Below are 27711 nucleotides of genomic sequence, written 5' to 3'. Positions count from 1 at the left end.
TGTTTGAAAATTTTTTTTTTTCTTTTTTAAAAACTCTTTTTAAAAAAAAAAAAAAAAAAAATCATCCCCATTCTTTTTTTTTAATGATTTTTTTTTTCTTTTTTTTAAATCATCCCCATTCTTTTTTTTTTTTTCAGCCATCAAATAATTAAATCCCATCTGTTGTACCTACCCTCAGATGTGGGCCATGGATCATGACAACTCCTGTGTAGTACAATCACTAATGAATCAAACCCACTTTGGACTCGACATTGAATGGACATACAACATGAGACGAGAAATGCAAGAAATAGTACCCAATGTATTCCTTGGACCCTACCTAGTTGCAAGCCGTACAAAACGGGACTACTTACGATCACAAGGAATTACCCATATAATCTGTGTGAGACAAAACATAGAAGCCAACTTTATTAGGCCAAATTTTCCAGAAGATTTTGTGTAAGTTGCCCAATAACTAATAAATGACAAATGCTCAATAGGTGGTCTTTGTTTAACATTTACTTATTTTAGGGTAGGTAGGACACTTCTAAAATACACCCCTTTTTAAGGTTTTACATAAAAATGTGGCCAAATTTTATTTTATCCTGGTAAAGAACTCAATCCTCTACACACCTCAGTATCCTCTTTTCTAGACAGGAAATTAGATACAACTATGGTATTTTTTTAATTTGGGACAATTTGGGTACTTAGTCAACTATATAAATAATTGTATAATTGGGTCATTATCATTAAAATACAATAATGATGCAGGGTTAGTACTTAATTATCTAGTGTAATAGATATGTAACAACATAATGGGATATGTATTATCTAACTGTTTCAGATATTTAACATTGGACATAGCTGACAATTTGAATGAAAACATACTGCATCACTTTAGCACCGTGTATAACTTTATTGAGCAGTGCTTGAGCCTTGAGTAGTCCACTGAAAAGAGTCGTTCTTTTCCACTTTCCTTCTCCTATATTGAGGAAAGTGGCCAGGATAAAGTGTTGTGATACTCATGTTGTGACCTAGCCTCTTAGGAGTCTAAGGACCACACAAAAAGAATGTCTTATGTCCGGGTCCACAATTACAGTTTAAACTCGGTTTAAGAGGAATCAGATTGCTGATTCCAAGAGTTAAACCGAGTGCTTATAAATCAATTTCTAAGATCGGTTTAAGTTTAACTCTTCAATTGAGCAATCAGATTGCTAAGTCCAAGAGTTAAACTGAGTTTAAACTCACTTTGTGGCCCCGGCCATTACAGGGTTTATACGCTTTTCCCGGAATGAAATTCCATGACTATTCCAGAAAATTAGGGGGTGGAGGTACCTAAAAATCAGTAAGATTACCCCTTCATTTAAATAAAATATGTGATATGCAGAATGTCAAGGAATATGAGGCTGAATATGCACCGCAGGCCGTTTTTCGGAATGATATTTAATTTAAACATTTTTAATTGTTGACCGGGTGACAAATTCCATGACTTTTTGGTCAATTTTCAGATTCCATGACTTTTCCAAATTTTCCAGTTCCTGGTTGCGTATAAACCCTACATTAGCTCTCTATAGGAAATGAAAACTATATGAATTAACAATAAATATAAATTAAGACACACAAAGAGGTTTTCAATAATTAACATATTGAGTACTAATTGAACAAAGTGTGTTCTTATTTTCTAGTTAAATTTTAATCACGATTGGTCCAGTGCTTGCCATGCAGAAGGTCCCGGGTTCGATTCCCAGGGTCTCAAAAAATTTTCTCTCTTATTTCGCCGTTTTTGTTGACCCGACACTTAAATGTGAAGTCTTGTATCTCTTCTTGCCCATAAGTATAATGAGGGACACTACGGGATGGACCTGCTACGACACAGACCACACGAGTCCGGGTTCTCAGACTTTTTCATTGTCGAAAGGGAATAAATATAAATCTATTGCAAAAACTGTCGTTTATGTACAATTACATAGGTATACTATTAACATAATATGTACAGTGCCCGATTTTTGAAAGGGGTAGTGTTGTGGTCTACAAGTGAATTAATTTTAGGAAAGTCTGGAAAAATCCTATGAAAAAAGCTTGAAACGCCTCTAATGAACATCGTCCCTTTGAGGAATGAAAACCCTATTGCAATTCTAATTATTGACACTTGTCAATATTGTCAATAATTAGAATTGCAATTACTTATTATTAGAATTACTTACCTACTGCCAGCTTAGTTACCTTGCAAGGTGGAGCGCCTGCTTTGAAGCGCTAGGTCGCGGGGTTGATTCTCGCCCGGGGCGAACTTTGCCCTGAAAAGATAGGGTTTGTTCTTGCTGGCTTTTTCCTATGCTGTCTTCCTGATCTTTTGAATTTCGGGACGATAAGATCTTAGTTCCCTTTAGCAAACCTCGAGGTTGTTAAAGCGCCAAACTACATATTTCTGACTCCCCATGAGCTCACGTGACGTCATAGTGGTGATGTGTTTCTACCTTAAGATTCCCCACTTAAAACGGACTCTTAGAGCGAGAATTGTTGTTCATAAATACGGGTGTCAAAGTGTATGATTCCTTACTTTATAAGTCCGATTCCTCACTTAATACCTGCGATTTCTTAAACAGTCTTCTATATACTTTGTTCCTTCCGTTTTTTTTTTTTTTTTTTTTTTTTTTTTTTTTTTTATCAATCAGACTGCTTCATCCAAAAGTTGAGCGTAAACGGAGTTTAAACTCACATGGTTACTCCAGCTATGAAAATCACAGAAGTATTATAATTCAAAAAATCAATCAAATCATGAATCTTTGTGGTAAAGCAGAGAGCTTTTTCACAACTTTGTGGGTATCACAGTATTACAAGTCTTTCATTTACTCAATCATATTTATTATCGCTCGTCTCTTCGACTTGTAATGCCGCCACTGGTCGCTACTCGATTAAAGTAGCTACTCAATTGTCGTCACGAGGCTGAGTGCATCCCGAACTCCAAGCACAGAGCCGGAAAAACCTCGGCCCCGCCGGGAATCGAACCCGGACCTCCTGCGTGCAAGCCTAGTGTGGCCACAGAGGTTGCTCAAAGAAGTATTATAGATTTTATGTAGGAAAGGACCTGTAGGGATGTATAAAGAGTGAGTGAGTTTAGAAGAACTTTTCTTTTTGGTGAACTACTCAGTGAATGAGTCAGATCCTAAAACATGTAACTCACTCTTCAAGTAACTCCCTGTAGGTATGTCTCAACCTCTCAACTCAATCTCCAGGTAGAGGGGCATAGGGATTTGAGATCTGACTCATTGACTGAGTAGTTCACTGAAAAGAGTAGTTCTTTTTATAACTCACTCACTCTTTACACATCTCGTGACCTGACGCCCATTAAAAAGCTGTAATGCTAACATTATATGACAATGTGACATAATATAGATGTATAAAGAGTGAGTGAGTTTAGAAGAACTTCTCTTTTTGGTGAACTACTCAGTGAATGAGTCAGATCCTAAAACATGTAACTCATTTTTCAAGTAACTCCCTGTAGGTATGTATGTCTCAACCTCTCAACTCAATCTCCAGGTAGAGGGGCATAGGGATTTGAGATCTGACTCATTGACTGAGTAATTCACTGAAAAGAGTAGTTCTTTTTATAACTCACTCACTCACTCTTTACACATCTCGTGACCTGACGCGATGTATAAAGAGTGAGTGAGTTTAGAAGAACTTCTCTTTTTGGTGAACTACTCAGTGAATGAGTCAGATCCTAAAACATGTAACTCACTCTTCAAGTACAACTCCCTGTAGGTATGTCTCAACCTCTCAACTCAATCTCCAGGTAGAGGAGCATAGGGATTTGAGATCTGACTCATTGACTGAGTAGTTCACTGAAAAGAGTAGTTCTTTTTATAACTCACTCCATCCTAGTCAAGGCATATCCTCATTTAGTTGAGAATTTCAAGACATCATAATAGAACACTTATGGCCAATCTTACCACTGAGAGTTAGCACAGTGTCAAGGGTTTTCTTTGATCACCCATTTGATTTACACAGACAGTATTTTTTTAAACTCTGGATTAACTGAAAACCATCATAATAGAACACTTATGGCCAATCTTACCACTGAGAGTTAACACAGTGTCAAGGGTTTTCTTTGATCACCCATTTGATTTACACAAGCCAGAATTTCTTAAACTCTGGATTAACTGAAAACTCTCTGTGGTAAGATCGGGGATTAAAGGTTAGTAGAAAACACTGCCAGCATTGGCCTAGCATAGTGTTTACCTCTGAGTCAATTATTAATATCAACAAGAAATGATTGTCTATGCTCACTTACCACCTCTGGGGGTGCTTGATGCTCTGGACGTCTTGCCATAAGAAACTATGATCCTTCTCAGTAGATACAATGGAAGATTTGAATTTGACGCAGCTTACAGTTTTCTGTTGCAATAGGTATATGAATGCTGTCTGATAGAAGGAAGGGATCTGCAATATAAACACAGGATTTTCATTAGCATGCACTTCTAAAATGGTTTTCAACAAGAGACTGTTAGGTGTACTTTTCTTTGGAAAATTGATCACCACTCCATTCAGTTTCAATTGGAGCAGTGGTCCACATCTCGTGACCTGACGCCCATTAAAAAGCTGTAATGCTAACATTATATGACAATGTGACATAATATAAGGAAAAAGACATTTTTTTGTTTATTTAAATAACTTTAAATTGTGACGTGCTACCCATTAACACATATTTTATTTAGAGTAGGTGACTCCCTGTACAGTTTATCAAAGTAAATTTTATAGAACAACACACAAATTTAATATATCCTGGTGGCGTAGCGTAGCTTCTAATGTACCATTATACCAGTATCCCAAAGGACCCACTGGAAAAAATAAACAAATGAAATAAGTAGACCATTCTCAAAAAAAAAGTGCTGAAAAATCGAGACAGTATTTCCGTCCATAAACTCTGACAGCCTTTTCTCAAAATCTTGAAAAAAATTCTAAACATTTTGAGGTACCAATTCAAAGCTCATGGTGTTGTCTTCAATCTATCATCTTCATTTGTCTCCTAGTTAACTCTTATTAATGGCAAAATGGTTTAAATTCAACAACGACAGTGAAACACTCATCCTGGAAAAAAAAAGTTCTAAAGTCCATCTGCCTCGATTTTTACTTTCTATTACCACAGTATAGCGAAGTTATACTAGTAATGAGAAAGTATTGTAATCGGTCCAAGTTTTCAAAATCGGTAAATGGGTGGAAATATCCGTTTTATTTTGTGTACCATTTCATTTTCCGCTAGGCTGCGCCAGCCGTAAAAAAAAAAAAAAAAAAAAAAATGAAAAAAAGTGCTGAAAAATCGAGACAGTATTTCCATCCATAAACTCTGACAGCCTTTTCTCAAAATCTTGAAAAAATTTCTAAACATTTTGAGGTACCAATTCAAAGCTCATGGTGTTGTCTTCAATCTATCATCTTTATTTGTCTCCTAGTTGACTCTTATTAATGGCAAAATGATTTAAATTCAACAACGACAGTGAAACACTCATCCTTGAAAAAAAAAAGTTCTAAAGTCCATCCGCCTCTATTTTTACTTTCTATTACCACAGTATAGCGAAGTTATACTAGTAATGAGAAAGTATTGTAATCGGTCCAAGTTTTCAAAATCGATAAATGGGTGGAAATATCCGTTTTATTTTGTGTACCATTTCATTTTCCGCTAGGCTGCGCCAGCCGTGCATAATATAACTAATTAGGTAGATAATTCCTACTTATTCAATCCTAAATACAATAAAGGAAATCAGTCTTAAATATTAATAATGATATTTTATCTACAAGGCGAAGACCAACGTAACACAGATAGTGGATTTCACCAATGACTTAATGAAAGATTTCACTAATGGGAGAATTTTTAATGATCCCAACCGGAGATTTTAAAAACTCCTCTCTTTTGGACCACAAAAAACTGCCTTTTGGATCATTAAAAACTCCTTTTTTGAGCATTGAAAATTGTCCCATAAGTGAAATCTCTCATTGTCACCGGTGAAATCCACCAAGAGGGTGAATAAATTATGAATATGTCCGTTTATTTCTTCATCAATTCACATCCAAGTTCGAGATGTGAGTGAGTGAGTGAGTTATAAAAAAGAACTACTCTTTTCAGTGAATTACTCACTGAGTCTGATCCTCATGTAACTCACTCTCCAAATCCCTGTAAATATAGGGAGTTGGGAGTTAGGACCCGACTCCTTGAGTAGTCCACTGAAAAGAGTCGTTCTTTTCCACTTTCCTTCTCCTATATTGAGGAAAGTGGCCAGGATAAAGTGTTGTGATACCCATGTTGTGATCTAGCTTCTTAGGAGTCTAAGGACCACACAAAAAGAATGTCTTATGGCCGGGTCCACAATTACAGTTTAAACTCGATTTAAGAGGAATCAGATTGCTGATTCCAAGAGTTAAACCGAGTGCTTATAAATCAAGTTAAGATCGGTTTAAGTTTAACTCTTCAATTGAGCAATCAGATTGCTAAGTCCAAGAGTTGAACTGAGTTTAAACTCACTTTGTGGCCCCGGAAAAAAGGTTTATACGCTTTTCCAGGAATGAAATTCCATGACTGTTCCAGAAAATTAGGGGGTGGAGGTACCTAAAAATCAGTAAGATTACCCCTTCATTTAAATAAAATATGCGATATGCAGAATGTCAAGGAATATGAGGCTGAATGCACCGCAGGCCGTTTTTCGGAAAAACTTGATATTTAATTTGAACATTTTTTAATTATTGACCGGGTGACAAATTCCATGACTTTTCCAGGTTTTCTTTAAATTTTCACGATTTTCCATGACTTTTCGGTCAATTTTCAGATTCCATGACTTTTCCAGTTTTTCCAGGTTGCGTATAAACCCTGCATTAGCTCTCTATAAGAAATGAAAACTATATGAATTAACAATAAATATAAATTAAGAATTAAGACACACAAAGAGGTTTTCAATAATTAACATATTGAGTACTAATTGAACAAAGCGTGTTCTTATTTTCTAGTTAAATTTTAATCACGATTGGTCCAGCGCTTGCCATGCAGAAGGTCCCGGATTCGATTCCCAGGGTCTAAAAATTTTTCTCTCTTATTTCGCCGTTTTTGTTGACCCGACACTTAAATGTGAAGTCTTGTATCTCTTCTTGCCCATATGTATAATGAGGGACATTACGGGATCGATCTGTTACGACACAGACCACACGAGTCCAGGTTCTCACCTAGACTTTTTCACAATCGAAAGGGAATGAATATAAATCTATTGCAAAAACTGTCGTTTATGTACAATTACATAGGTATACTATTAACATAATATGTACAGAGCCCAATTTTTGAAAGGGAGAGTGTTGTAGTTTAAAGTGTACAAGTGAATTAAATTGATATTTAATTTGAACATTTTTAATTATTGACCGGGTGACAAATTCCATGACTTTTCCAGGTTTTCTTTAAATTTTCACGATTTTCTATGACTTTTTGGTCAATTTTCAGATTCCATGACTTTTCCAAATTTTCCAGTTTTTCCAGGTTGCGTATAAACCCTGCATTAGCTCTCTATAGGAAATGAAAACTATATGAATTAACAATAAATATAAATTAAGACACATAAAGAGGTTTTCAATAATTAACATATTGAGTACTAATTGAACAAAGTGTGTTCTTATTTTCTAGTTAAATTTTAATCACGATTGGTCCAGTGCTTGCCATGCAGAAGGTCCCGGGTTCGATTCCCAGGGTCTCAAAAAATTTTCTCTCTTATTTCGCCGTTTTTGTTGACCCGACACTTAAATGTGAAGTCTTGTATCTCTTCTTGCCCATAAGTATAATGAGGGACACTACGGGATGGACCTGCTACGACACAGACCACACGAGTCCGGGTTCTCAGACTTTTTCATTGTCGAAAGGGAATAAATATAAATCTATTGCAAAAACTGTCGTTTATGTACAATTACATAGGTATACTATTAACATAATATGTACAGTGCCCGATTTTTGAAAGGGGTAGTGTTGTGGTCTACAAGTGAATTAATTTTAGGAAAGTCTGGAAAAATCCTATGAAAAAAGCTTGAAACGCCTCTAATGAACATCGTCCCTTTGAGGAATGAAAACCCTATTGCAATTCTAATTATTGACACTTGTCAATATTGTCAATAATTAGAATTGCAATTACTTATTATTAGAATTACTTACCTACTGCCAGCTTAGTTACCTTGCAAGGTGGAGCGCCTGCTTTGAAGCGCTAGGTCGCGGGGTTGATTCTCGCCCGGGGCGAACTTTGCCCTGAAAAGATAGGGTTTGTTCTTGCTGGCTTTTTCCTATGCTGTCTTCCTGATCTTTTGAATTTCGGGACGATAAGATCTTAGTTCCCTTTAGCAAACCTCGAGGTTGTTAAAGCGCCAAACTACATATTTCTGACTCCCCATGAGCTCACGTGACGTCATAGTGGTGATGTGTTTCTACCTTAAGATTCCCCACTTAAAACGGACTCTTAGAGCGAGAATTGTTGTTCATAAATACGGGTGTCAAAGTGTATGATTCCTTACTTTATAAGTCCGATTCCTCACTTAATACCTGCGATTTCTCACTTAATACGTACGATTTTTCACTTAGTACGTCCGATTTTTCACTTAGTACGTCCGATTTTCACACTTTATACGTGCGATTTCTCACTCAATAAGTGCAATACCTCACTTATAATTCTTAGTCGTAATCAGCTTGTTCTCCACAATTTTAAGCACGCGTTCCGCTCCCATATTATTCACATGGTTCAGCACCGCCTGGTTCGATATCAGGGGCACATAGCGAAGGTCAATATGCTTGAGGTTCTCACATCTAGCTAGCAGTTCTAGAGATTGGGACGTGAGCCCGTGACACCCCGAGACGTCTAGGTAGACGAGGCTCTGGATGGTGGGTGCGGGTGGGGTCGACAGCTGCGCGATGGCGGCGTCCGTGATGCGGGTACACTGGGACATGTCCAGGTGCGAGAGCTGCGGGATATTCTGTGGAAAATTGCGGGGAGGAAGGTTATTTTACTAGAGCTGGATGTCTCCTATCCTGTCCTCTTTCTCTCTTCAATTTCGGGACAATATGACCTCAGTTGTTACAGTTCCCTCCATCAAACCTTATGAAAAAAGGAAAAGAAATGTAGCTGTTTTTTAAAAAAAGTGTACCACCCTTGAAGAACTTTATCCTAAACAGAGAAGGTTTGTTCCTGGAACAGCTGGATGTCTCCTATCCTGTCCTCTTTCTCTCTTCAATTTCGGGACAATATGACCTCAGTTGTTACAGTTCCCTCCATCAAACCTCGTGAAAAAAGGAAAAGAAATGTAGCTGTTTTTTTTTTATATCATTATGAATGGTGTTTGTTTTCTCAATTGTGTTGCAGGCATATCACGGAGTGCCACCCTAGTCATTGCATATGTTATGCAGAAATATAATTTAAGTACAAAGTAAGTATAAACACATAAGTAATTTAACTTATTCACAATCCATCAGTGATGAAGAGATGAACGTGTAATCTGAGGCACTGAGGAATACCTAGTCACACAAAAATGTCCCTGGCTGTCACTCATCCAGATAGAAACCACACACCCCGTTGCTAACTTCAGTGATCCAAGAAGAATTGGTGCATTCAATGTGCTATAGCTGCTGGCTGATATCACTTACCCACGGGTCTACAATCTTATATTTAGGTGTTTGTTGATCCCTGAGCATTCTTAGGGGTGCCTTAACAGTCAGATCATTTAAGTACAAAGTAAGTATAAGCACATAAGTAAATTAACTTGTTCACAATCCATCAGTGATGAAGAGATGAACGTGTAATCTGAGGAACTGAGGAATACCTAGTCACACAAAAATGTCCCTGGCTGTCACTCATCCAGATAGAAACCACACACCCCGTTGCTAACTTCAGTGATTCATGAAGAATTGGTGCATTCAATGTGCTACAGCTGCTGGCTGATATCACTTACCCACGGGTCTACAATCTTATATTTAGGTGTTTGTTGATCCCTGAGCGTTCTTAGGGGTGCCTTAACAGTCAGATTTTTCTCACAGGGTGAAAAACACTTCCAACAGTTTTAACACAAGAATATAGGACCCAGGCTCAAGGCCTGTTCCCACTTGTCGTGAGTTTCATCCGATTTTTTCCGAATGTCCTGTAGGCAATGTAATTTAAATGAGTATCTTAGGGGTGCCTTAACAGTCAGATTTTTCTCACAGGATGAAAAACACTTCCAACAGTTTTAACACAAGAATATAGGACCCAGCCTCGAGGCCTGTTCCCACTTGTCGTGAGTTTCATCCGATTTTTTCCGAATGTCCTCTAGGCAAGTAATTTGTTAGTGTTATGTGTGGAGCCTGGATTAACTGAAAACTCTGTTTTTTTTTTCTATTAGGCGCTTTACCAATAAAGACTCTTCAGTTTACCACAGAGATCGAACATTAGAGTGATCTTTCAGTTCAACCCAGTTACTTAGCGAAGAAGTCTGCACGCCTGTCTTGTAAGCGTTAGGTCGCGGATTCCCGCCCAGAGCGAACTTTATCTTGAAAAGATGAGGTTCGTTATAACTAGAGAACTACCAACTCTACAAAGTTTAAAAGTTCGTCACCACTCCCACTTTTTTTTCCTACTCATGATTCCTATCACTATCAGTCTGAACTTTCATTTAAAGCTTTAAATCATTGGTACCTAGGAACCTATCCCAAGGAAGGTATATTAAATATACCTTCCTTGGGAAAAAAATTTTATTCTACAACTTTTCATTGGATGAAGCTCAGTGTGGAAATAGAAGATACCTACCACTTCTAGCTCTCTGTGCCTGGGGGGGTATTCCACGAATGACTGGTATTAAGGGGTGGTATTCCAGACTCCTTACTTTTCTCTCCTCGCGAGGAAAATGTTGACTTTTTCTGGTTTGTTGTCTTATGGAGGTGTACTTTTTTTTCAATTAGAAGGTTTTATTATAGGTAGGTACCTATCTACCGAGATGTTTTTTGGATAACATTTATCCACATAATATGTAGCATATTGTTACAGATCTATCATCCTTGATCATGTTAATTGTTGATGTTTTTATTATGATTAAGGAGCTAGGGCTAGGCACTGTTGTTGTAAACTTATAAACCTGCATACAAGATTATATGTATGTTACTCATTTGTGTATGCTGAATGAAATATTTGTGATGTGTAAATTACTTTGACTATGATAGAATTATTTTGTACATACAGGGTGTCCCAGTATTGTTTTACTGGACACCCAGTATATTTCGATTGGTTTTAAATTAGGTATGTAGTAGGTAGGGATGACGAAATTGTAATAAATGACATTTTTATGAAAAAAAATGCCTTCTACACAAGTGTGTGTATTTGTCCAAGGAGAGATTTAGCTATGTGTGGTAAGGAATCCATGTGGATATTATATTCAGTATCAGTACCTACCTACAAATGCCTTCTACACAAGTGTGTGTATTTGTCCAAGGAGAGATTTAGCTATGTGTGGTAAGGAATCCATGTGGATATTATATTCAGTATTGTGTATGTCATAGCTAAGCAAGTAGGTACCTACTTATCAATGTAAATAAAGTCCAATAAAAGGAATTAATGTGAGCTATTCCTATGATTCCGACATTTAATCCCAATGGATTCTATCTAAATACTTTTTTTAGCCTTTTTTTGTAGCTCATACACTATCTCTAGGTTCTTTCTAAAATCAGTTACATAGGTATCGAGATAGCTTGGTATCCACCAATTTTTTCCCCCAGCCCATGTCTTAAACGTTTTTGATGTATTTCATCAAAATCAGACAAACTGTTAAAGACTTAAAGAGCTATCTATGGTGATGAAAACAAACCAGACAAACAAAATTCAAAATATTATCAGTTAAATATTTTGAACTCACTTCATTAATCCAATCATTTCAGATGTGGCTCGTGACAGAGAAGTAGAGGGTGACCTAGTGTTATCAGATCTGGGCCAAGGGGTTCCGTTCCGAGCTGGAGCTTTTGACGGAGCCATCTCTATATCTGCTCTCCAGTGGCTATGCAATGCAGATAAGACAAGTCATAATCCAGCTAAGAGACTGTACAAGTTCTTCTCTAGTCTGTTTGCCTGTTTGGTGAGTATACTTTCATAATGATCAGATGCTGATATTGTAGCATGAATGAATTTAATCATTGTACTTCTTTTTAAATCTGTGGGATGGACTTTTGAAGAACCTACAGTTTCATCCGATTTTTCCCCCAAATGTCCTGTAGGCAATGTAATTTAAATGAGAGTGTTTTCACTACACACGACAGAGTGTTTTTCCGAACGATAAGTGGGTCTTTACTTCTTAATTTAGTACCCAGCCTAAACCCACAGACTATCTCTAGAGCTCATGAATCCCTAATCCCTAGATCTATTTGACTAACTTTCAACAGTGGCCTCTTCAGTTGGGACTGTCACTTTTTGTCGACTTCCCAGCCTAAACCCACAGACTATCTCTAGAGCTCATGAATCCCTAATCCCTAGATCTATTTGACTAACTTTCAACAGTGGTCTCTTCACTAGGGACGCTTGTCACTTTTTGTCTACTCTTCAGTCGTTTCACCACCCTCATGCTGTTCCTCTTGCTGAAATACCTGCCAGGGATTTGGTAGAGCAGATCTGGATTCAACAGAATAGTTGCCGGGATCAGGGTTCGATTCTGGGAGAGCGCAATGGGGTCGAATCGTTGCTGATTGAGGTGTTGGTTATAGTAGGGGAAGTTGTGAAGTCCTGTCAGACCTGAATAGTTAATGTCGTCTTCGTAGTCGTTTCACCACCCTCATGCTGTTCCTCTTGCTGAAATACCTGCCAGGGATTTGGTAGAGCAGATCTGGATTCAACAGAATAGTTGCTGGGATCAGGGTTCGATTCTGGGAGAGCGCAATGGGGTCGAATCGTTGCTGATTGAGGTGTTGGTTATAGTAGGGGATGTTGTGAAGTCCTGTCAGACCTGAATAGTTAATGTCATCTTCATAGGCTAGTGTGTTTTGTTGAGAAATGTGCTGTGCTGGATGCTTCCCTTGATGTTTGTTGTGAGGGAACAGAATGTCTTCGTTAGGGTTGACGATTTCGTTATTCACAAAGGATGGTTTGTTAGGTCCTTGCTGATAGGGGTTCTGCGGATGTGCGGGAGGGGGTTGCACTGGTTTGCCTCCATTCGTTTGAACAGATGTCTCAGAGTTGAACAAGACATGGGACATCATCTTGAACGAGGCATGTGTCATCTTCTTTCTAGTTCTTAAACCCCGTACACACACACGCTATGGTATGTGTCACAACTTGGTCCTTCGACCGAGGGTTTTTCTAACTTGGTCCTTCGACAGATGGTCTTCTAACTTTGAAATTTGAAAGATGGTCTTCTATCTTGGTCTTTTGAATTTTGACAGATTGGCTTCCAACCTGGTCTTTTGCCAGATCGGACACTCGTTTGGATCTGAAAATGCCAGCCTAGTTATGCTGGAGGGTCCGCTTACATAAAAAGCTCACCTAGAGGCTTACATGTAGGGACCAAGGGTCCCAAAGGTGTGCTAAGCTCCACGAATCTTGGAGGGTAGCGTGCCTTCCTTGTAAAGCGCTAAGTCGCGGGTTCTATTCCCGCCCGTGGCGGATTTTATCCTAAAGAGATAAGGTTCGTTCTCGGAATGGCTGACTTCCCTGTCTTCCCCCAGTCTTTAACAGTTTGTCTGATTTTGATGAAATACATCAAAAACGTTTAAGACATGAAGGAAATTTCCTTATTAGATTTTGAGCCTGACTAGACTATAGGGGGCCTAATATGATGGCATGTATCAAAGCAACCTGGTGTGGTGGGGCCTAATAAGGTATCCTACAGGAGCAAATTCAGGGGCCCCAAAATGGCTATAATTTGGAACATCCACCTCCCCCTCTCAATCAATTGACTTAGGGGGCCCAAATCCAAAACCTTGTGGGGGTCCAGAAAAAGTATATGTATGCCTATGCCACTGGCTTGATAAAAGTCTTTCTTGTGAAACAACTGAAGAGGCCACTGTTGAAAGTTAGTCAAATAGATATAGGGATTAGGGATTCATGAGCTCTAGAGATAGTCTGTGGGTTTAGGCTGGGGGAAAAAATTGGTGGATACCTACCTAGCTATCTCGATACCTAAGATGTAACTGATTTTAGAAAGAACCTAGAGAAAAGGCTAAAAAAAGTATTTAGATATGTAGAATCCATTGGGATTAAATGTCGGAGGAACGGAACCCCTTGGCCCAGATCTGATAACACTAGGTCACCCTCTACTTCTCTGTCACGAGCCACATCTGAAATGATTGGATTAATCAAGTGAGTTCAAAATATTTAACTGATAATATTTTGAATTTTGTTTGTCGTCCCAACTGAAGAGACCACTGTTGAAAGTTAGTCAAATAGATCTAGGGATTAGGGATTCATGAGCTCTAGAGATAGTCTGTGGGTTTAAGCTGGGGGAAAAAATTGGTGGATACCTAGCTATCTCGATACCTATGTAACTGATTTTAGAAAGAACCTAGAGATAGTGTATGAGCTACAAAAAAAGTATTTAGATAGAATCCATTGGGATTAAATGTCGGAATCATAGGAATAGCTCACATTAAATAATTCCTTTTATTGGACTTTATTTACATTGATAAGTAGGTACCTACTTGCTTAGCTATGACATACACATGTACTTAGGTAGTAGGTACTGAATATAATATCAACATGGATTCCTTACCACACATAGCTAAATCTCTCCTTGGACAAATATACACACTTGTGTAGAAGGCATTAACCTCGACAAATTCACACATCATTTTTTTCCCCACCAAAATCCTTTGATCTGACTGTTGATGTCGACCCTCGACTATCGTCGAAACGCATCTCTAGATTCTCTAGTCCATAACCTTACTTGTACAATTGACTTTTAAACTTAACGAAGCAACTATAATCAAGTCAGTCTTCTCCGTTTCCACCAGACATAACAGTACCTTCGCGTTCTGGTTAGATTTACGACTTTGAACTTGGTCTTCATTCAGGCAGCGTACCGGCATTGTCCTTCGTTCAAGATCCGGAATCTGGGTCATCGAGTACCAAATGTAAACAACTAAGAGAATCATGAATCATTGGAACCGTTATGATTTGCTGGTCAGCTGATCATGTGTTTGTGTGGGGGCTTTGATCTTTGATTACTCTAACCACAGAATCCACAGATCATTAATCTCACAGTTCAAGTACGGTGCTCTATCGAGTCAATTTGCTTATTTATTTCTCATTTTCTTATACTCGTACTGTTTATGGCCGATCTTTTCTTTGATGTCAACCATTTGATTCACACAGGCCATTGTTTCTTAAATTCTGAAGCCTGGATTAACTGAAAACTCTGTTTTTTTTTCTATTAGGCGCTTTACCAATAAAAACTCTCAGTTTACCACAGAGATCGAACATTAGAGTGATCTTTCAGTTTAACCCAGTTACTTAGCGAAGAAGTCTGCACGCCTGTCTTGTAAGCGTTAGGTCGCGGATTCCCGACCAGAGCGAACTTTATCTTGAAAAGATGAGGTTCGTCCTCGGAACGGCTGGCTTTCTCCTAAGCTGTCCTGCTTTTCTCTTCGATTTCGAGACGATAAGACCTCTAGGGTCTAGTCTACGATATGTCAATTTAACTTTGGAGTTTTTTTACTGAAACATTTTTGCTTTTCTTCTGATTTCAGTTCTTGATACGGAGGAAAATACAAAATGGTGCTCCGTGAAAAGAAGATGCTGTGACACTATCGACAAGAAGTGACAGCAAAGTTCCAAGAAGACCCCTTAATAAGAGACCCATCTTTGTTTTTTCACCAAAAGTGGATCCAAGAATAAAAATATGGAAATGGACTTGTTTTTACTATTGAAAATTATAATAGGTTCCGCGATAGTACTATTATAGGAGATATTTTCCGCGTGTGGATTGTAAAAACAAAACATTAACTACTTTCAATTTATTACTTTAATTTTTTTAAAAAAATCATTGACATTTTCGAAAAATCTGAAAACTGCTAGGTTTTGAATCATCAGGTGAATGAACTGGATGATTTTATTGCTGTGACTTTAATGTAAAAGAGTAAACATAAATTTAATAATAATCCCTGGGAAAAAGAGATCTTTTCATACCCACCACAATTCGATTTAACAATAATTATTTAACGATTTAACAAGTTTAATAAGGAATTAGTGAATTTTTATCAGTTCGTTCTGCTTCGGTCATAAAGTGAAAATTCTCAGCATGTTGTCCACACTGGCAAAGCTAACACTTATCGTTCTGATCTGTCACGTTCATTGGACTCACAATATTCTGCTGGAGTCTGTCTACCAGAAATATCTCCGACAGCAAGGCCTCGAGTTCCGTGAGAATATTTTCCTTGGCAACAAACCCATCCTGTCCGAGTATGACTTTGTCATCATTGGTGGAGGAGTGGGAGGCTCTGTAGTAGCTAACAGACTCTCCGAGAATCCCAAGTGGAAAGTTCTCCTCCTGGAAAGTGGGGAAGATGAGAACATATACACCAACATTCCCCTCCTCGCTCACTTCAACAGTTTGACCCATTTCAACTGGGGTTACAAGCTGGAGAAGAACGAGGAGCATCCGCAATGTTTAGGGATGTACAACGATCAGTGCCCATGTCCTCGAGGCAAAGGTCTGGGAGGATCCAGTATCCTTAACTATATGATCTACACGAGAGGAAACAAGAAAGATTATGATACCTACGAAGCGGCGGGGAACAAGGGCTGGGGCTATGACAGTGTTCTCAAGTATTTCCTCAAGTCAGAGAACAACACGAGCGAATTCCTAGACGCGGATATACATTCAAGAGAAGGACCTCTAAAAGTAACCAACATCCCCTACCAGAACTTGTTAACCGAGAAGTTTACACAGGCTAAGTATAACTCTATAAAATGGATCAAACCTCTTTGTAATAATGAAAATCTAAGAACATAGATGTACCTCCTGAATCCAGTGTTAAAATAATGGTTTGGTTTCAATCTTTTGGACTGAACTTTATTCAAAGGTCTCAATGCATGCAGTAAAATGCAAAGACTGAAAGGTGTTGAACCTTTACATTGATTTACAAAATAGGTACTTAAGAACAACACCATGATCTTGTTTAGACTGTGAGAGTAAAGGGACTTTTCAGTCCTATGCAGGTAGTATAAACAAGGTGTACTCTATTCTATTCTAACCAGCCAATGTAAAATACTTCATGGACCAGTCTTTTGAATTTGATGCATCAATCATCAAAGTAGAATAGAATATACCTTGTTTATCCTGCTTAAGAAGTCCCTTTACCCTAGCAGTCTAAACAAGGTCTTGTGTACTTTATGAGTTACTAGTTTTATGGAGGTTTACCTTGTTTAGACTGCTACTTTTAAAGTAGAGATAGTAGCCTATAGCAAAAGGAAAGCCCAAAATTATAAGCTCTTAGCTCAGGGTAAGAACTTCAAAATCAAAACTGATAAGTAAACAAGGTCTTGTGTACTTTATGAGTTACTAGTTTTATGGAGGTTTACCTTGTTTAGACTGCTACTTTTAAAGTAGAGATAGTAGCCCATAGAAAAAGGAAAGCCCAAACTTATAAGCTCTTAGCTCAGGGTAAGAACTTCAAAATCAAAACTGATAAGAACTGAGGTAAAAGTTTAAAAAATTATAATCAAAACACTTTACCAACTAATCAGATGGCTTATTTATCCACACAAAGAGTTAAACAAGTGATTAGAAACACCACAAACTAAAACACCGGTCGCGAAACACACTGGAAAATCGGAAAAATGAAAAACACTTTTCACAAATTCACACAAAAACTTCACAAGGTATCCCTACCTACTCTATTCTATTCTAACCAGCCAATGCAAAATACTTCATGGACCAGTCTTTTGAATTTGGTGCATCATCAAGGTAAAAGTTTAAAAAATTATAATCAAAACACTTTACCAACTAATCAGATGGCTTATTTATCCACCCAAAGAGTTAAACAAGTGATTAAAAACACCACAAACTAAAACACCGGTCGCGAAAAACACTGGAAAATCGGAAAAATGAAAAACACTTTTCACACAAAAACTTCACACATTCACACACAATAGTTATCGATAGTTTTTTTGAAAACTATCGATAACTATCGATGGCGCCGACTATCGATAGTTCTCCTCCTCTACACAGAACTTTTTGTAAACAAAATTTTTTGACCCGCGAGAAATAATCGATATTTGAAATGAGAACCCCTTCTGTGTGTGTGCACTGCGCATGCGTCAAAATCCACGTGCTTGAGATAGGCTGGGTACTCACGAGACTTGACATTAGGGTGGTCACATACGGGCTGAGGTATTATTGATCGAACAAAGCGAGCGCGAGAAATAATCGATATTTGAAATGAGAACCCCTTCTGTGTGTGTACACTGCGCATGCGTCAAAATCCACGTGCTTGAGATAGGCTAGGTACTCACGAGACTTGACATTAGGGTGGTCACATACGGGCTGAGATATTATTGATCGAACAAAGCGAGTTTTTTTTTAACTCTCAATCTCTAATCTTTTGATGAAATTTTAAACATATTTTATTAAGTCAATACCTACAGAGGAAAATTTAGGTATTTATTTTATTCCAGAGGAAAATTAGTAAAAAATTTATCATTGTTGGTCCTCAAGAATTCTAATTTCTAGAATTATTCTAGATCAATTTCATAGGAAAAAAAACAAGCACAAGTCTGATAATGAATCATGTAACAAAACAATTTTAACAATTTTATTTGTAAAAAGCTCTGGGTATGAAATATGAAAGTATTTACAGGTAATAATAAAGTATCATTAATATTTTTTATGTTCAATGTTCAATCAATATGTATTGAGTGGACGACTCAGTCAATAAGTCAGACCCTAAACATGTAACTCACAAAGAGTTACCCAATTTTATTTGTAAAAAGCTCTGGGTATGAAATATGAAAGTATTTACAGGTAATAATAAAGTATCATTAATATTTTTTATGTTCAATCAATATGTATTGAGTGGACGACTCAGTCAATAAGTCAGACCCTTACTTCTGATAAGTGAGCAAACCAGACATGGACCCAAATCAAGGATTTCAGCAAGGGGTGGAACTGGCCGCCCTAAATATGGCCCTGACCAGACATAGAATAAAATAGATAATGGCTTACCTGATACAAATACATTCAAGAGAAGGACCTCTAAAAGTAACCAACATCCCCTACCAGAACTTGTTAACCGAGAAGTTTACACAGGCTGCTTGTGAACTTGGTTACCGAATCTATGACTATACTGGAATCGAACCTGCTACTGAAGGGTTTTCAAAGCTACAATCAACACTGAGCAAAGGTCAAAGATACAGCGCAAATCGAGCCTACCTGAAAAGTGTAAAGAAAAGAACTTCAAAGAACTTGCACATTAGCATTTTCTCACATGTGACAAGAATATTAGTTGATCCTTGTTTATCCTGCTGGGATAGGACTGAAAAGTCTCTTTAACCCTGCAGTCTAACCAAGGTCTCATATATTCTGACATAGGTACATATACATAATTACATATTATGAGGAACACATAGGTATTTCAAACACACAGACATGATAACGGCATACTTCTGATAAGTGAGCAAACCAGACATGGACCCAAATCAAGGATTTCAGCAAGGGGTGGAACTGGCCCCCCTAAATATGGCCCTTAGCAGACATAGAATAAAATAGATAATGGCTTACCTGATACAATCAGTGCTGTGTTAGGTCCAACCGTGTGAATTTGTCCCATGATGACCTCCTCTGTATTTTGCTCCACTCCAATCACTACTCCAGTCACTACCTATGTATTTGTCCGCTCACACTTTGAGAACCTATGTATAACTATAAGGCACTATTAGTTCACCACTTTTTTAACCTAAATCCTGATACAATCAGTGCTGTGTTAGGTCCAACCGTGTGAATCTGCCCCATGATGACCTCCTCTGTATTTTGCTCCACTCCAATCACTATGTATTTGTCCGCTCACACTTTGAGAACCTATGTATAACTAAGGCACTATTAGTTCACCACTTTTTTTAACCTAAATATTATGGTAGGTATTTAACTTATTTGAAACTCAAATTGATTTGGTACCTAACCAAATTCTAGGGGAGGGTATCAGGGTATATAGGTAGGTACCTATCTAGCTAAAAAAAAAAAAAAATCTTTGTATTATTTTTGATGGAATAATGAGGCCTCAGCAGTATAACTCTATTTGAAACTCAAATTGATTTGGTAGCTAACCAAATTCTAGGGGAGGGTATCAGTTACCTACCTATCTAGCTAAAAAAAAAAATCTTTGTATTATTTTTGATTGAACAATGAGGCCTCAGCAGTACCAGTTACCTCTATAAAATGGATCAAACCTCTTTGAAATAATGAAAATCTAAGAACATAGATGTACCTCCTGAATCCAGTGTTAAAATGATGGTTTGGTTTCAATCTTTTGGACTGAACTTTTTTCAAAGGTCCCAATGCATGCAGTAAAATGCAAAGACTGAAAGGTGTTGAACCTTTACATTGATTTACAACAGTATAACTCTATAAAATGGATCAAACCTCTTTGTAATAATGAAAATCTAAGAACATAGATGTACCTCCTGAATCCAGTGTTAAAATATTGGTTTGGTTTCAATCTTTTGGACTGAACTTTTTTCAAAGGTCTCAATGCATGCAGTAAAATGCAAAGACTGAAAGGTGTTGAACCTTTACATTGATTTACCTGTATGTTGTACCTAATAAGAACAACACCATGGTCTTGTTTAGACTGTGAGAGTAAAGGGACTTTTCAGTCCTATGCAGGTAGTATAAACAAGGTATACTCTATTCTATTCTAACCAGCCAATGTAAAATACTTCATGGACCAGTCTTTTGAATTTGATGCATCATCAAAGTAGAATAGAATATACCTTGTTTATCTAATAGGTACTTAAGAACAACACCATGATCTTGTTTAGACTGTGAGAGTAAAGGGACTTTTCAGTCCTATGCAGGTAGTATAAACAAGGTATACCTACCTACTCTATTCTATTCTAACCAGCCAATGCAAAATACTTCATGGACCAGTCTTTTGAATTTGGTGCATCATCAAAGTAGAATAGAATATACCTTGTTTATCTAGCTAAAGAAGTCCCTTTACCCTAGCAGTCTAAACAAGGTCTTGTGTACTTTATGAGTTACTAGTTTTATGGAGGTTTACCTTGTTTAGACTGCTACTTTTAAAGTAGAGATAGTGGCCCATAGAAAAAGGAAAGCCCAAACTTATAAGCTCTTAGCTCAGGGTAAGAACTTCAAAATCAAAACTGATAAGAACTGAGGTAAAAGTTTAAAAAATTATAATCAAAACACTTTACCAACTAATCAGATGGCTTATTTATCCACCCAAAGAGTTAAACAAGTGATTAAAAACACCACAAACTAAAACACCGGTCGCGAAAAACACTGGAAAATCGGAAAAATGAAAAACACTTTTCACACAAAAACTTCACACAGAACTTTTTGTAAACAAATTTTTTTGACCCGCGAGAAATAATCGATATTTGAAATGAGACAGGGCCCAAAAACAAAAGTCCGGGGGGGGGTAAATTTTTTTTTTTTTTTTTTTTTTTCAAACTAAAGTCTTGAGTAACGGCCGAGCCGTACATTTCTCGAGGTTGGTCCCAAGGAGGCTATTAATCTATATTTTATAAAGAACCTCTCTGCAAAATTTGATTGACTTGGACCGAAAACTAAAGTCCGGAGAAGAGTGAATATTTTGGAGGTTTTTCAAAACTAAAGTCTTGAATAGGGGCTTCGTTCTTTCTTCTCCAGAATCCAGTCCCGACTCTTCTTGATAGACTTTCCTCGCAACTTGGACTGCTTTTGTCTGGAAAGAGAAAAATAAGAGTAAATGGACTTTTTCAAAACTAAAGTCTTGAATAGCGGCCGAGCCGTACATTTCTCAAGGTTCGTCCCAAGGACACTTTTGATCATAAATGTATAAAGAACCTCTTTGCAAAGTTTGATTGACATGGGCCGAAAACTAAAGTACTGAAAAGAGTGAATATCTTTGAGCTTTTTTAAAACTAAATTCTTATATAACGGCCGAGCCGTACATTTCTCGAGGTTGGTCCCAAGGAGACTTTTGATCTACATTTTATAAAGAACCTCTCTGCAAAGATTGATTGACTTGGGCCGAAAACTAAAGTCCTGAGAAGAGTGAATATTTTTGAGCTTTTTGAAAACTAAAGTCTTGAATAGCGGCTGAGCCGTACATTTCTCGAGGTTTGTCCCAAGGAGACTGTTGATCTACATTTTATAATGAACCTCTCTGCAAAGTTTGATTGACTTGAACCGAAAACTAAAGTTTTTCTTAAATAACGGCCGAGCAAAGTTTGAGCCACTTTTGGCAAAAACTGGAAAAACAAACTTTTTCGAGCTTTTTCAAATCTTTTGCCCTGAACAAAGGCCGTGCCCCTTTTAAAATAAATTTATGAAAAAAAAAAAAAATTTTAGGATAAATTTTTCTAAGGAGTGCTTTCTGTTTTATTCTTTGTAGCAATTTAAAAGCTGCTAGTTTTTGGTTTTTAAAAGGTAGTAAGAAACTACATTCACCAATATTTAAGGGTTGGAGATACCTTCATCAAAACTTCATTTCAAAATTAATTAGTAGTTTTGTCTGAGTCGGTAGGTACCTCTAAATTTGATTTCTCTGTACAATAAATACATGTTCTGTAGGTAATCCCCAACTCCCTTATCTTATCAGGTTGAAGACCTTTGACATTGAATTCCATTTCAAAACAAATAGGTAAGAGCCATTTCAAAACAAACACTATCATGTTTATCAGGTTTAGCTCTTGATAGCTTAATACAACTAATCTGTAGGTACCTAAGCTAAATGTAGGTTTGTAGGTGAATTGATTGATTAACATCACTGTACAACTGCTTAGGCTTTTAGTGACTGGGGTTTTTGACATCAAGGCACCTACCTCACACAGTCCTTGATACATAAAATTTATCGAGGTTTATAAGTATAAGGCTGGGAACGCTATAAGAGAAACTGGATATAGTGGAAATCTGGATACAAGAGAAAAAAATAGTGGTCACATCGATTCTATTCTCTTATTATCCAGGTTCGACTTTTTGTGACGAGAATTTAAGTATGTTTCACACAATTAAATTACTCGGAGACTATGCCCGAACCTTCTCCGAGCGTTCTCAGAAATTGACAAACACTTCAACTTCAACGTGAACCTGGGGACTTGAACCTCAAGGCCTGTTCCCACTTGTCGTGAGTTTCATCCGATTTTTTCCGAATGTCCTCTAGGCAAGTAATTTGTTAGTGTTATGTGTGTTAAACACGACACGATTTCTTTTTCGAACGACAAGTGTGAACGGCCCTTTAGTGAGTACCAAATTTATCTATTCACAGAGACGCGCTATTCCTGATCCAGTCCAAACGCCTGTGCGTGGGCCCCAACCTGATGTTTCTAAATCAGCTAAACGAGTTCGAGCCTATCTACAAGGCTCAGCAGCCTCGCTGTGACGCGTTGAGTCAACAGACATGGACCGAAGCCAGTCAGCATCGCGGCCAGAAACGAGGCTTGGAAATAGAAGACTGAGAAAATTATCCAATGATGTAAAATGTAAATAACAATGAAACGTTTAATGGCTGGGTTCACAAAGTGAGTTTAAAATGGAGTTGCTTAATCCAAGAGTTTAAAATCAAAAAGTTCCAGTCGGATTGCTGAATTCGAGAGTTCAACTTAAACTCCGTTTAAGTTAAACTCTTTAACTTAAACCAGAGTTTAAGTTAAACTCTTTAACTTAAACCGTAGTACTTATTAGGTACTTACTCAGCATAGCATTGGAGATATCACAGCCTACCCATACATGTCCTTGATCTTCGAGAACACTACCACTAAGTCCCGAGCCACAGCCGAGGTCTAATAAATAGCATGGTGTATCTTCTGGTAACACAAGGAGCTCTATAGCTCTCTCCGACATCTGAACTTGAATGTCAATCATACGGGAGCTGAATAGAACAAGAAAATTAGAAAATAAGAAAACAAATTTGTTTAAAATTGGTTTTTTACTGATAAAAAAATAAAAAAAATAGTATACTGATTTTACAGATATAATATACCTACAGAGGAGAAACAGAAGAGAGATTTAATAATTATTCAGAAACCATGACAATGACAAATAAAGCTACCTTTTTGTGTTTAACCTAACCTTATAACACTGGTCACCACTCATTTGAGAAAGCTCCTCTTTGTAGAAATTTTCCATTGATGTGACTTCTGAACAAGTAGGTACCAGGAGAATAAAATCACAGAGGAGAAACAGAAGAGAGATTTAATAATTATTCAGAAACCATGACAATGACAAATAAAGCTACCTTTTTGTGTTTAACCTAACCCTATAACACTGGTCACCACTCATTTGAGAAAGCTCCTCTTTGTAGAAATTTTCCATTGATGTGACGTCTGAACAAGTAGGTACCAGGAGAATAAAATTGAGTATGCATCATTTGAGAAAGCTCCTCTTTGTAGAAATTTTCCATTGATGTGACTTCTGAACAAGTAGGTACCAGGAGAATAAAATCAAGTATGCATTCCATGGTAGGTACAAACTCTGAATATGAACTGTGAACCACTTACTTTTGTGTATATTTCTTAGCTTCATCTTCATTGTAGAACTGAAATAAGAACAGACATTATGTGAATATTAGACAGATGAAAAAAAGTCACACAGAACACTGTTCTTTTCAAAGGAAAGGACCTAGTTATTTAGGAATCATTTTTTATAACCTTATTTTTACATAAATCTCTTGGGACCAATGGCAGTCCATTCTATGAAAGGCTTTTCCCTGCAAAACTGACATAAAGATCAAGGCTTATACTTACCTGGTAATTAGAAGGGTAAGTCACACAGAACACTGTTCTTTTCAAAGGAAAGGACCTAATTATTTAGGAATCATTTTTTATAACCTTATTTTTACATAAATCTCTTGGGACTAATGGCAGTCCATTCTATGAAAGGCTTTTCCCTGCAAAACTGACATAAAGATCAAGGCTTATATTTACCTGGTAATTAGAAGGGCAAGTCACACAGAACACTGTTCTTTTCAAAGGAAAGGACCTAATTATTTAGGAATCATTTTTTATAACCTTATTTTTACATAAATCTCTCGGGACTAATGGCAGTCGAAAAAAACCTCGGCCCCGCCGGGAATCGAACCCGGACCTCCTGCGTGCAAGCCTAGTGTGGCCACGGAGGTTGCTCACAGAAGTATTATAGATTTTATGTAGGAAGGGACCTGTATAGAGATGTATAAAATCATAATAGAACACTTATGGCCAATCTTACCACTGAGAGTTAACACAGTGTCAAGGGTTTTCTTTGATCACCCATTTGATTTACACAGACAGTATTTTTTTAAACTCTGGATAACCTGAAAACTCTCTGTGGTAAGATTGGGGATTAAAGGTTAGTAGAAAACACTGCCAGCATTGGCCTAGCATAGTGTTTACCTCTGAGTCAATTATTAATATCAACAAGAAATGATTGTCTACGCTCACTTACCACCTCTGGGGGTGCTTGATGCTCTGGACGTCTTGCCATAAGAAACTATGATCCTTCTCAATAGATACAATTGAAGATTGGGCACAGCTTACAGTTTCCTCTTAGAATGCTGTCTAAAGGTTAGTAGAAAACACTGCCAGCATTGGCCTAGCATAGTGTTTACCTCTGAGTCAATTATTAATATCAACAAGAAATGATTGTCTACGCTCACTTACCACCTCTGGGGGTGCTTGATGCTCTGGACGTCTTGCCATAAGAAACTATGATCCTTCTCAATAGATACAATGGAAGATTGGGCACAGCTTACAGTTTCCTCTTAGAATATATGAATGCTGTCTACTAGAAGGAATGGATCTGAAATATAGACACAGGATTTTCATTAGTCTGCACTTCTATAAGGGCCAAAATGGTTTTCAACAAGAGACTGTTAGGTGCACTTTTCTTTTGAAAATTGACCACCACTCCATTCAGTTTCAATTGGAGCAGTGGTTAATTTTACAGTGGTAAGTTTCCCGAGAGGAAGGTACACCTACTGTAGACCCAGGGTCTGCAGTTCCAATCCAAAATCTACAGTTTCAACACACCTACCTACCTTTTATCAGTACACTCTGTACACTTTCATAGTGGCTGAGTACAGATCACTGATGAAGATCAAGACAACTTGCACTGAATTTCTTGTGGAGAATTTTATTTAACCCGTGAGTACACGCACATAGGGAAAAAATCTCACACGCTCGGTATTTCTTACGGCCGGCCGCGGCAACACAACTCTTGCGAAGTGCGAAATTTAAAAGTGGGAAACTCTCCTTATGGGAAATCTTCCCACTCTTAATGTGGGATTTAAAAGTGGGAAGCTCCAAGGGCCAGATATGCCCATGCCTGGCGAGATCGTAAGAACCGAGAGTATCATGATCACGAGGAGTATATAGAATAAGAAACATCATTATCAAGCCAATGACCTGACTATACGTTATCCAGATGGATATGGCAGCAAGGAGTCATTACAAAAGTAGGCTACGTTGCCAAACATGTCAAAGGTGCAACGGTAGAAAATCTTTAAAAGAGGAAGGTACATTGCACAGTGCTTCCTCCCACATTGCACAGTGATTCAACCTCTTGTAAAAAAAGGTTACAGATCGAAGCTACCTTTACTTTTTAAAAGAGAGAGTTTATAAAAATAGACCTTTACCTTAATTGCAACAATGCAAGGAATTCTCACATTCTGATTGGTTCTTTCATTTTGGGTTGATGACTCATTGCTGCCATATCCATCTGGATAACGTATAGGACTACTCGCGGATCCTACCCAGGCCCAGGTGGTAGACCTTGTGAAGTGTAGTCTACGAATAGTCTAGTACTGATCAACGCAACATTGACCGATGGTCATCGATGGACCAGGCTTCTAGGAGGGCATTTTACTCTAGTACTCTGATTTTATTGGCTGCTTTAAAACTTCTGTCGAATTGGTTACTAGTACTACGAATGTCCCATTGGTAGACCTTGTGAAGAACGGATGGACTCAACATTGACCGATGGTCATCGATGGACCAGGCTTCTAGGAGGGGATTTGACTCCGATCTTAGCTGTTTTTCATTCCGACGCGGGTATGATACGAACCCGACGTAAACTGGATGTGTGATTTTCATTTAACTGGGTTAAACTGAAAGATCACTCTAATGTTCGATCTCTGTGGTAAACTGAGAGTTTTTATTGGTAAAGCGCCTAATAGAAAAAAAAACAGAGTTTTCAGTTAATCCAGGCTTCAGAAAACTGGGTTAAACTGAAAGATCACTCTAATGTTCGATCTCTGTGGTAAACTGAGAGTTTTTATTGGTAAAGCGCCTAATAGAAAAAAACAGAGTTTTCAGTTAATCCAGGCTTCAGAGTTTAAGAAACAATGGCCTGTGTGAATCAAATGGTTGACATCAAAGAAAAGATCGGCCATAAACAGTACGAGTATAAGAAAATGAGAAATAAATAAGCAAATTGACTCGATAGAGCACCGTACTTGAACTTGCCATAAAGCCTTAAAAAAAAAAAAAAAAGAAAAAAAAGATCTCTGTGGTAAACAGAGAGTTTTCATTGTTAAAGCGCCTAATAGAAAAAAAAAACAGAGTTTTCAGTTAATCCAGGCTC

The 27711-nt window shown here is 37.6% G+C and overlaps 2 protein-coding genes and 1 long non-coding RNA gene across 3 annotated transcripts in view; 1 reads left to right on the top strand and 2 right to left on the bottom strand.

Moving 5' to 3' along the window:
- The window catches only part of LOC103509937 (serine/threonine/tyrosine-interacting protein B-like), a 7957-nt gene extending 7034 nt beyond the window's left edge, over positions 1 to 923 (top strand). Inside the window, exons 2-3 of the mRNA XM_008474567.2 lie at positions 179 to 438; positions 824 to 923. Coding sequence (XP_008472789.1) covers positions 179 to 438; positions 824 to 923 — 360 coding nt within the window. The remainder of the gene's footprint in view (positions 1 to 178; positions 439 to 823) is intronic.
- A 680-nt stretch (positions 924 to 1603) lies between these two features.
- Positions 1604 to 8986, bottom strand: LOC103509931 (jmjC domain-containing histone demethylation protein 1-like). The gene is made up of 2 exons (XM_008474560.3): positions 8537 to 8986; positions 1604 to 2564 (listed from the first exon to the last, which is right to left on the bottom strand). Exon 1 carries the CDS (start codon positions 8935 to 8937, stop codon positions 8653 to 8655), a length of 285 nt encoding a protein of 94 aa, XP_008472782.1. The 5' UTR covers positions 8938 to 8986; the 3' UTR covers positions 1604 to 2564; positions 8537 to 8652.
- An 11055-nt stretch (positions 8987 to 20041) lies between these two features.
- On the bottom strand, positions 20042 to 21486 carry LOC113467752. Its single transcript, XR_003391710.1, has 3 exons — positions 21209 to 21486; positions 20220 to 20292; positions 20042 to 20074 (listed from the first exon to the last, which is right to left on the bottom strand). It is a non-coding gene; the product is annotated as an uncharacterized LOC113467752 (long non-coding RNA).
- Positions 21487 to 27711: the final 6225 nt, after the last annotated feature.

The sequence above is a fragment of the Diaphorina citri genome, unplaced genomic scaffold (assembly GCF_000475195.1).
Source record: "Diaphorina citri unplaced genomic scaffold, Diaci psyllid genome assembly version 1.1 scaffold544, whole genome shotgun sequence".
Classification (NCBI taxonomy): Eukaryota; Metazoa; Arthropoda; class Insecta; order Hemiptera; family Psyllidae; genus Diaphorina; species Diaphorina citri.
This window is presented reverse-complemented; position numbering and strand designations above follow the sequence as displayed.

What these genes read in the sequence shown, in the direction of transcription:
- LOC103509931 (XM_008474560.3), bottom strand. Translation starts at nt 8,937, where the DNA reads ATGTCCCAGTGTACCCGCATCACGGACGCCGCCATCGCGCAGCTGTCG.